Raw genomic sequence first — 10,684 nt, 5'->3', positions numbered from 1 at the left:
TTGATAACAAATCAGCATATTAGAATGATTTCTGAAGGATCATGTGGCACTGAAGACTGGAGTAATGATGCTGAAAATTCAGCTTTGCATCACAGCAATAAATTCGATTTTAATGTATATTAAAATAGAAAAATGTTATTTTACACCATAATAATATTTCACAATATTATATTTTTCCTGTATTTTTTATAAAATAAATTCATAACATATATTGTGTTATATATATATATATATATATATATATATAATGTGTTTGCGTGTGTGTATGGAGTAATAATTTACTCAAATTATGTTATTTCCTGTGTGTCAATTCAATTTTATGTGAATTTTATATATATTTTTTTAATAAATGTGTTGAGTGCACATTGTGAGACAGCTAAATATTACACTTTAGCTGCTTAAAAGTCAGTCACTTTTATTGTAGAACAAATTACGTCAAAACGATCACACTGTTGTATGATTTTAATTGTTACAGTTGAGGAAACTTTGCAGACAAGACCTGAGAGCTGGTCACGATTTAAGATGTTTACTGTGTTTCAAAATAGCTACTCATTATGCTATTTTGTTTTTTTGTTAGATTAAAGTTTCTAATATCTAATAACCTTTTCAATGTTCTGTCAAGCAGACACAGCTTCAATTTAATAAACATTCTCTAGATACCACAGAAAGCCTAAAAATAAATTCCTATCTACCATATCTATTACAGTCAACACAGCACAAATTACATTTTGGCCAAATCTAATTGAGAGGGAAATGATCACTTTGGTTCAACGATGCAGCTTTAATTTGATCCAATATGTTAGAGTTGGAAGCTGTGGTTCCGGGAATTCTCTGGAGAATGAATATATGAAGTCATCTTTAATAAATAAAAATAATGATATCCACAGGTTTAAAGAAACCAAAACGGTCAGCAAAACCACAGAAGACCAGGAAGAATGATGTCAATCGACTAGAGAGGCTCGTCCTGAAAATCCCTGTCAAGTAATAATAAAAAATAATAAAAAAAGTAATAAATCAAACAGCACTTGTTGAATCTAAGCATTCCAGACTGATTTTACACTCAAAAAGAAAGTGCAAAATCCTTTCAGAAGGGAAAAATTAAACGATACAGGATGAGCACAGTAAATCACTCTAATTTAACTGTCCAGCATCCACAATTTAATGAGGTCTTGTGGGTTACGCCTCCAGGTCTTTATAAGCAGCGCGAGACATGGGAATTTGGCTGTGATTTGTGATCTTACAGAGAACAGCAGAAAAGTAATGCAGTCTTTGAGTGCAATTCATTGCTAACTGCAAGAGATGCCATTGCAGTGTTGATACAATGTAACAACTTGCATGAAATGCATGATCACTACCAACATGAGAGTATCGTTTGCTGAACTCATTTGAGTGGTTTGAATTTTTTGCGTGCTGATAGATGTTGTAATTTAACTACACTACTTCATGTTTTCATGTAAATAAAAACAGACATTTCTCAGTAGTTCTAAAACAGTATTAAATCCAGATGCAAATCTGTAGTAAAATATTGTATACCTATATAATCGAAAAACATGCATGGTAGTTTGAACAAAACTGGTGACTTTTTACACAGAGAGATGCGTGCCCGTCTACAGAAATGCTGATTTCCATTTCCTTATCAAGTGTGACTTGACTGCAGGATTTATGGGTGCCTGACATGTGAAACCAATCACCAAAGCAGCCAGCGTGGTGACAGTGCCCATCCGCTTCAGATTAGCGTGGCTACAGAACAATTTTCAAGTAAAGCGTGGCTTCCTTTATGAGTGTGATTAAAAAAAATCAGACAGTAAAGTAAATTAGCCTTTTCATAAGGGCCATACAACTGAAAACATTAGGGTTTTTGAGTTAAAAGCAGGCCAGATTTAGAATACCATAGGCGTGTCTACAGTAACAGAAAACCTGGGGTTTTATGTATTTAACTGGAGACGTAAACATAATGAAGAACACGTCAGCTTTGTGTTGCTGCTGTCTTCCTCCATTTATACAAACACACCCAGTTTCTCTGTTCATTCACGCCATGGACTGCACCATAAATACATAGTAAAAGAGAAAACTGCAAAAATGTGCAATGGCACATATCTCTTTAACAAGCAGTAGTTCTTAACCAGGGAGCCGGGGTCCACTAGGGGGCCTCAAGATCACAAAAGGTATTTAAATGAAAAAATATTGTTAACATGTTAAAGGAGACATATTATGCCCCTTTTTACAATTTGGCCATTACAGCTCGGACCTTCTAAAAACATCTGTTTTGGTTCTGATTATCATGTTTATCGCGCTGAAATCATGCGTTTTAAACCATATGAGTTTAAACTTTTGATATATGGTTTTCTGAGAGCACACATCCGAAGCACACGCACAGAAAGCGGCTGTCACAGCATGTGAGTACTAAACTAAGTTCTCATTCACACACAAGTTTACGTTAAAAACACACGAGTTACAAAAAACAGTCGGTTATGTCTGTATGCCTGGCTATGTAGATCTGTGTGGCAGCAGCAATATACATTAAATACATCAATAAATGCACTGCTCTCTTGTCTCCTCTGAGGTTGGGGACTGTAAATAGTGTTCTGTGCTCATCTGTGCAGCCAAAGACAGAACCGTTAGCATGTTTTGCTCAAACTTTCGCCATGGCATTAGAACTAGTACACTGTGGGTGTACTACAGACTAAGGGGCGGTAATATTATAATGAAATCCCTTTGCCACGTCACCAAGGGAGCGAAATCAGATGCGCTCATTTTCTCAGACGCTTGCAGAAAAAGGCTTCCCAAAACAAAGTTACTGGGTTAATCTTTTTCACGTTTCCTTGGTTGGTAGAAACCCTGGATAAGTCAGAATTTCATGATATGTCACCTTTAATGGTTCATAAAATTTGGGGATGGCAAACAGGATTTGTATGACAGCCTAATGTGATTATTAACCTTCAAAAGACTTTGATTTCATTAAATATATGTCAGAGCTACACGTCCAAATTCAAAGCAGTTTACAATCAATAAATAACATGCATTCATGCCAAAGGATAATAATAAGTCATTATAATTAACAGTAGATCATAAGCAATGCTTACTTTATGGTGTTTCTATTGTAATATGTTGTAATGTGTAGTCTTTTTGAATGAGCAGCTGGCAATGGTAAATAGGGATGGGCGTATCAATCCGAAGTATCGATATATCGATACAGACGCGAGTATCGAAAGTATCGATACTAAAAAAAAAATATCGATACTAAGGTGCGTTTTATTTACCAGTGGTTTTGTTTATTTAACAAAAATAATAATAATAATAATGCGTACAATATGCATTGAATTGGACGAATAAACTAAGTTCTCATTCACACACAAGTTTACGTTAAAAACACACGAGTTACAAAAAACAGTCGGTTATGTCTGTATGCCTGGCTATGTAGATCTGTGTGGCAGCAGCAATATACATTAAATACATCAATAAATGCACTGCTCTCTTGTCTCCTCTGAGGTTGGGGACTGTAAATAGTGTTCTGTGCTCATCTGTGCAGCCAAAGACAGAACCGTTAGCATGTTTTGCTCAAACTTTCGCCATGGCATTAGAACTAGTACACTGTGGGTGTACTACAGACTAAGGGGCGGTAATATTATAACAAACAAAAAATATCGATACTAAGGTGTGTTTTATTTACCAGTGGTTTTGTTTATTTAACAAAAATAATAGTAATAATAATGCGTACAATATGCATTGAATTGGACGAATAAAGCTGGGCTAAGATATATTACAATTTTTAAAACTGCAGAAATATGTTAATTCAGTATACACATTATCCCACCGGTTACAATTGTGACTGACCATAAAATAACATTTTTCACACAATTTTCCAAAAAAAAAAAAAATTATTGATTATTTCAAAGCGTTACTAATGACACATCATTTTGATATTTTCATGTCTGGGAAAAATTTGGGATTAAACCTGGAAAAGTCAGATTTTCATGATATGTCACCTTTAAAATAATTTAAATTCAATCTAAATTAAAATGAAACTTAAATGAAAACTTAAATCTACTTCTCATACAATTTCTCATATAACATGATAATATAATAAAAAAGAATAACAAAATCATAAAATAATTAAAATAATGTTTTTTGTTTTTTTAACCAGAGCTTGACATTGTAAGAATTTTGCCCACATTTGCATCTAAAAGTAGATGTCTATTTAGGAGCATGATACAAATAAAAAAGTCTGTGTGGGTCTTTAAAAAATATAAAAAACATAACATTTTATGAAATTAAGGGTTGTAAAACGTCTTAAATATCTTAAATTTTAGTGCAGAAGTATCGAATCGGTATCGATATTGACAATACTGCCTTGAAAAATATCGGTATCGTATCGAAAACAAAATAAGGGGTATCGCCCATGCCTAATGGTAAAGCATACACATTTCAAAATAAAAGTCCACGTGTATTTCGGGCTTATTTATAATTAAAAGTCCCGCATTGTGCGAAACGTTTTTCCCTGGTGGTTACACAACAGTTAAGTAATAAACAGTTTAAGTTTATATAATTGTAATATATAACTACAACTTTTAATTTAATTTAATATGGCCAATTTCTGATGGAAAATAAAAACAAGCAGCTTTGTCATAATACAGAAGAAACGATGGAAATAGCTAGTCTTCGCATATTGTGAATATGTGTTCACCTGTTATAGAGCAATAGATGATCTGAGAGGCCACTTTACTCAACTCCTCGTACTCAAGTCCCATCTCATTCAGCTTCCCGGGCAAGAAATTCTCCACCAGAACATCACAGATGTTGGCAAGCTGACAAAGAGGCAATGCAGTGCAACAGACAAGGTGTTCAAGCCAAAATATATCAAACAACAAATGTTATGTAATGCACCAAATAACAAATACACTGTGTCGAACTTTTACCTCAGTTACAAGTTTGGTGCCCTTTGGATCTTTAAGATTAACAGCGATGCTCTGCAAGAAAGAAATCACAATTACAATAGCAGAAATCATGATCTCATGCATTTTAAAAGTTGAAAATTGATCAAATGTTAGTAAAAAAAAAAAACACAATGGAGTATACCTTTTTGTTCCTGTTCACACTCAGGAAATAAGCACTCTCTTCACCCACAAACGGAGGGCCCCAAGATCTTGTGTCAGCTCCTGAGCCTGTCACACAGCTCAATATAGTTCACTAGAGTTCATCAGTCAGAAACACTACAGCACTGCAGTCACACACTGTTTAGAACTAAACAAAGAATCGTTTTTACAGGAACTGGCAACGTGAAGCTTTAATATGAGAAATGTCATTATAGTGCAGCCATTTAACATGGAAACAGCATTACCTACCTCAAAATATTTGCTGTAGAGGCATGCTTGGTCAAATAAGAGTTTAATAGATATGCAAGAAAACTTAATGAATGGGTATTCTATGACTTTAGAGCTTAAAGGCCCCAGTCCTAATTCACTGTCAGTATATTAAACAGTGGCAGAGAAGAAAATCGTTAGGTGAGGAAATAACAGCATTTGCTTTTTGGGATGAATCTAATCCTTGAAATGATGGCAACATCTTAAAACTAAAATTCATGCGATATATGTCATATAAGATGTTTACAAAGCATAAAACACTTTTACGTTTACCACTCTATTTACATGAACCTTACCTGGTCGCTCAACTTTAATCACCTCAGCTCCCAAATCTCCTAATATCATAGTAGCAAAAGGTCCAGCAAGAACCCTGCATCGCACACCATGTAGTCATGTGATTTTTTTAAATATTAAGCATCTAGCAGAGCATCATTTATGAACATGAATGCACAGCTCCTACCTCGTCAGATCTAAGACTTTAACTCCATCTAGTGGTCTGTATCAGTTGTAAAATGTATTCTAGAATTCTTAATTGATAAATAAAATAAAAATCTATATTATCTATATTATATATATATATATATATATATATAAAAGGATTAACAAAAGCTTGAAAGCATATGTTTTCTGGCTTGGCAAAGGACAAACGGGTTAAAATGTTACTTGTTGATCCTTCAAGAATTCAGTTTAAAAAAGTCCAATACAAAAAAAAAAAGTACAATTGTTTACTATATATTTTTCTTTCTCTCTTAAATGCAGGAGTTATATAGGTGTGCACACAAGCACCTCAACATAATCAAGCAAGCAGGTGTGCAAAATAATTAGCCTACATCAGAATACACAAACTGCTGTGAATAAACATGTGTGCATACACCTATTCACACCATAAAATAAAGTAGTGATTTAAAGTACACTTTAAAGGACTATAACATTCCTGTACATACTAGTGATATGATCGCACAACCAAGTCACGTGTGTGTGCGTGTGAACTGCTCCGTATGCGGGTTAAAATCATAGACTGTATAAAAACATGGACGTAGTGTCCGTGACGTCACCCGTAGATTTCCGAAGAGCGTTTTTGAAGCTCAAAAGTGGGCGGAGGCGGCCGTCGCCATCTTGGCAGCGCGTCACCGCGCGTCACTCCCAGATAATCGAAAATGGGCAAAGAGGCGGGAGCAGGTTGCTGAAGCCACGCCCACCTAGCTCGACGGTGGTGACAGCAGCGGCAATCCACCTGTCACTCGAGTGGCCACGCCCTTAATTATGCAGCACTTTAAGGCCTAATATAATTTAAAGGGAGTTATAAAAAAATTCACCCCCCCTTACAGCTGTCATGAAGGGCAAAATTAGATATATAGACCAAAATCATTTTTTGAACCAGGCTGTAAACGTTTTTTTCTGCTGCAAAGTTGGGCATTTTAACATGGGGAGTCTATGGGATTGACTCCCTTTTGCAGCCAGCCTCTAGCGGCCAGTTGATGAATTATAGTTTAAGTCACCTTCCGTGTTGGCTTCACCAGAGAGAGCGGGAGGTTGCCACTTGGTTAAAATATAGCTGCTACCTTGCAGTTTGGCAGTGAATGGTCGTCGTATGTTCACACAGTTCGTCTTATTCGGTTGTAGAAATTATAATGCTCTGCTTAGATAAGACAAAACTCTTACAGCAACGCTTCCCGACATGTTGACTCGGGGTTTACATGCGCAACGTCTCTAAAATCCCCACCTCCGCAAATTAAACTTGACAATAATCCACGGAGAAATCTATTGAACTTCGCAAATGAGCGCCGCGGTCAGTTCGACACATCTGACGGCGGGTAAAGGGGCGTTCATGACAGAATCACTCAAAAGTGTTGCGGTGAGACACACGAGTCTTCCTGTGTGTCTTTGTTGAATTCTATCAATTCTAGTCATTTTGAAAATCCGTAAATGAAAATCCACCTTAGAAATCGTTAGAAAATAATTCAATAAAATGCCATTTCCTGTAATCACAAACGACTGTTCTTTTTCTTTGGTTAGTATGTTACAGCTATGAGAAAAGTAACATTTATCACATGACCCCGCAGCTCACACTTAAAGGGGTCATATGATACGATTTAAATTTTTCCTTTCTCTTTGGAATGTTACAAGCTCTTGGTGCATAAAGAAGATCTGTAAAGTTGCAAAGACTAAAGTCTCAAATCCAAAGAGATATTCTTTATAAAAGTTAAGACTTGTCCATGCCCTCCTAAAACGGCTCGTTCTAACACGCCCCCACACGTCTACGTCATGATGTGGGAAGATTGGCATAACGCCACACAAATGTTCACGCAAAGAAAGAAGGCGTAACTTTTATTCTCGCTGTAGTATTGTTGTTGCCGCCGCTGCCATGTCATGAAGACGCTGTGTTTCATTGTGAAAGCGAAACTTCTTTGTTTGGTCTTCCAAAAGAGGACGATATCGCTTCGTCATGCCTGGAGCTGATCCGTGCTAGTCGCTGAGAAAAATATCAACTTCGCGCTGTCGATCGCCGGACCGGCTTTCACCGTGGAAGAAGCGGAGTCCAGCCCGGAGTCGTCACATGTGGTTGCCGCAAGCCCTCCGGCCTCCGAATTACAATCCGTAATTATGTCCCCACTGGATGCAACAAATGCCTCGTTTATAATGGGTTTTATCGGTTTTGAATCATCGCTCCGGCCTGACACAGCATCACAGTATGTGAGGGGTGTAACATTTCCGTCACACGCTTGAGGTATTCGGCCAATCACAACGCACTGGATATCTGGCCAATCAGAGCACACCTCGCTTTTCAGACCGATGAGCTTTGTAAAAATCAACGCGTTTCAGAAAGGCGGGGCATAGAGGAGAAACAATAATGTACAGTATGTGGAAAATAATGTGTTTTTTGAACCTTAAACCGCATAAACACATTTCATTACACCAAATACACAAAATACTGTTCTTTTTAGCAACATCATATGACCCCTTTAAGCAATAGATTGATGACTATAATGTAATATAATAATATAATATAATACATTTTTTAATTATCCAGGGAATAACTTAAAATATATTATCAAACGAAAAGAGAATTCTAGAGCCTACATTTGTTTTTCCTTTTGATTTTTCGTATCTTTCAGTGTCTCAATAAATTTAATTAGTTCAATTTTAAACAGTATGATGTTCGGTTTATTGTTTGCCAATTTTTGTTTGTGTATTTTATAAAATATGTATTTACAAGTTAAACAGATGTTTTATTTTGTATGTTTAAACATTAGATGCAATATTAATTATATCACTCGAGAATAGTTGAATATAGCCATCGGAAATGGCATCAAATAATATTGCAAAGAATCTTATAATAATTATAGAAATTTGACTGTTGCACTTAAATAATTGTCTCAACAGTACAATACCATTGTTGTACCAGTTTCTAACAAAATAAAGATTTATTCTTATATACTTGTATTGTTCCGAATAATAGATTTGTGTGGAGAGAAGTTATGTTTATTGTTTATAAGTGAGCATCCACATGAACCTGTTTATGAAAATAAGATAGCTTAATCAAAATTACATATAAAAAATCCAAACCTCCAAACGGTTCGGGATGATATATTATATTTTGTCTTTAAAGCACAAATAATTATGTATCCTTAGTTCTTAAACATGCAGTGAGCAGTATTGAAATCAAGTGCATTTCGACCTCCTTTCTTCAACTGGAATACATGGAATAGTCTTTTTTAAATACTTGGTCTGTGTTGGCTTGAATTATTGGCTTAAAGTGTGTGTGTTATCCTTGATAAATAAATAAATCAATACACAGTTTATATTTTATTCATTTTTGTATTAGACATTCATATAAAATATGTACAAACACAATGTATAAAATAATAAGCATTTACAAATATTCCATTCAGCATATGAATATACTATATAAATGCTTTAAGCCATCTGGTCCTTCTGTTGGTCTCTTAGAGAAAATCTAGACATACATAAATTGACTATGTATCTATAAATTGAAAAGAATATGATACTCATCCCAGATTAAATTATATACTGAAATGCAATATGTACAATTTTAAATAGAGGAGGCAGTAAACAATAGCTTCAATGTTTCAGTTTTTTTTTAAAGTTTAAGTAAAATTGAAATTTTAATTTTAAGTAAAATAAATAGAAGGGACTAACCTGTGTGTGTGTGAGTGTGTGGGTGTGTGTGTGTGGATGTGAGTGTGTGAGTGTGTGTGTGGGTGTGTGTGTGTGTGCTAAAACAACAATGGCCTTAATATAATTAATAATCAATAATTGTCAAATTTTTCAAGAAACTTATACAAGGTACAAAATTATGTAATGTGCCGACATTTAATAATGTAAATGATTATTTACAGTTAGCCTGTCAAATACATAGGCTATATAACTGGCATAGATATAATATAGAATTATAGATATTTATTCTAGATATTTATAATATAAATAAGAAATAAATATCCAGAATTATTTAATTAATATTAATACAGAAAGCATTTATGAATAAAAATGAAAGCACAACTAAACTATAACCAGTAGGTGGCATGAGACACCCATCAGCTCATATATACACATTATATCTATTCTATTCTATATAATAGATAATAGATTATACATAATATATATTCTATTCTATTCTAGTGATGTCTCAATATTGGTCTCACTATCAGGTGAAACTGCTGTACATGTGTACAGTCTGTTGATTCAGTTAGTATAGCTGACAAACAGTCCTAATATCATAATTCTGTGGTGTATTATTAGCAATCATTAGTATTTCCATTCTGACTCTCACCATTTTAGAGCAGGACTTTTAGTTAACACGAGTTCATGCATTATGTGCCATGAACATCAATAGAATGTATGTATTAATATGGAATATACAAATGCATAAATATATGAATAGATTTTTTATTATATGCAAATATACACAACATATGTATGAAACAGTATCTAAAAATCTAAAAAAAAAAAAGTATACACGTTTTCCCTTTTGCATTGATAAAAATTACAACCTAAAGTCGTGGAAATCTGTGCAGTCATATATGAAGCCACGCCCCAAAGATCACGAACCAATCATGGCTCTGTCCGCAGAGCCGTGTCTGGTCACGTGACTAGCAGCCGTGTATATATAGAGAACTGGTATAAATGAACTCAAGACGTTATACAGTCTTTTCTATAGAAGTGACACTGCTGTTCTAAGGGAGTCCGGGCTACAAAGTAGCTTTGACAAATAACGAGCATGGCAGGTATGTGACAATCAATGCACTTTGTAAATTAAACAGAGCTGTTGATGTGTAGTGGTTGGACCATCTTACTGCAAATAT

General features: G+C 34.9%; 2 protein-coding genes across 3 annotated transcripts in view; one reads left to right on the top strand and one right to left on the bottom strand.

Moving 5' to 3' along the window:
• Positions 1–5,853, bottom strand: part of LOC107683488 (succinate--hydroxymethylglutarate CoA-transferase-like) — a 98,988-nt gene extending 93,135 nt beyond the window's left edge. The window contains exons 1-5 of the mRNA XM_016479546.1: positions 5,821–5,853; positions 5,657–5,730; positions 5,077–5,162; positions 4,917–4,967; positions 4,685–4,805 (exon numbers count right to left, since the gene is read on the bottom strand). Coding sequence (XP_016335032.1) covers positions 4,685–4,805; positions 4,917–4,967; positions 5,077–5,162; positions 5,657–5,705 — 307 coding nt within the window. The 5' untranslated portion in view covers positions 5,706–5,730; positions 5,821–5,853. The remainder of the gene's footprint in view (positions 1–4,684; positions 4,806–4,916; positions 4,968–5,076; positions 5,163–5,656; positions 5,731–5,820) is intronic.
• A 4,650-nt stretch (positions 5,854–10,503) lies between these two features.
• LOC107683486 (glycogenin-1-like) overlaps positions 10,504–10,684 on the top strand; it is a 16,619-nt gene continuing 16,438 nt past the window's right edge. For both annotated transcript variants that reach the window (XM_016479545.1, XM_016479544.1), the window contains exon 1: positions 10,504–10,606. In XM_016479545.1, the coding sequence (XP_016335031.1) occupies positions 10,600–10,606 (7 nt within the window). In that variant the 5' untranslated portion in view covers positions 10,504–10,599. The remainder of the gene's footprint in view (positions 10,607–10,684) is intronic.

Source organism: Sinocyclocheilus anshuiensis, unplaced genomic scaffold (assembly GCF_001515605.1).
Source record: "Sinocyclocheilus anshuiensis isolate Anshui unplaced genomic scaffold, SAMN03320099.WGS_v1.1 scaffold1451, whole genome shotgun sequence".
Lineage (NCBI taxonomy): Eukaryota > Metazoa > Chordata > Actinopteri > Cypriniformes > Cyprinidae > Sinocyclocheilus > Sinocyclocheilus anshuiensis.
The sequence above is the reverse complement of the archived record's forward strand: the minus strand, read 5'-3'. Positions and strand labels throughout refer to the sequence as shown.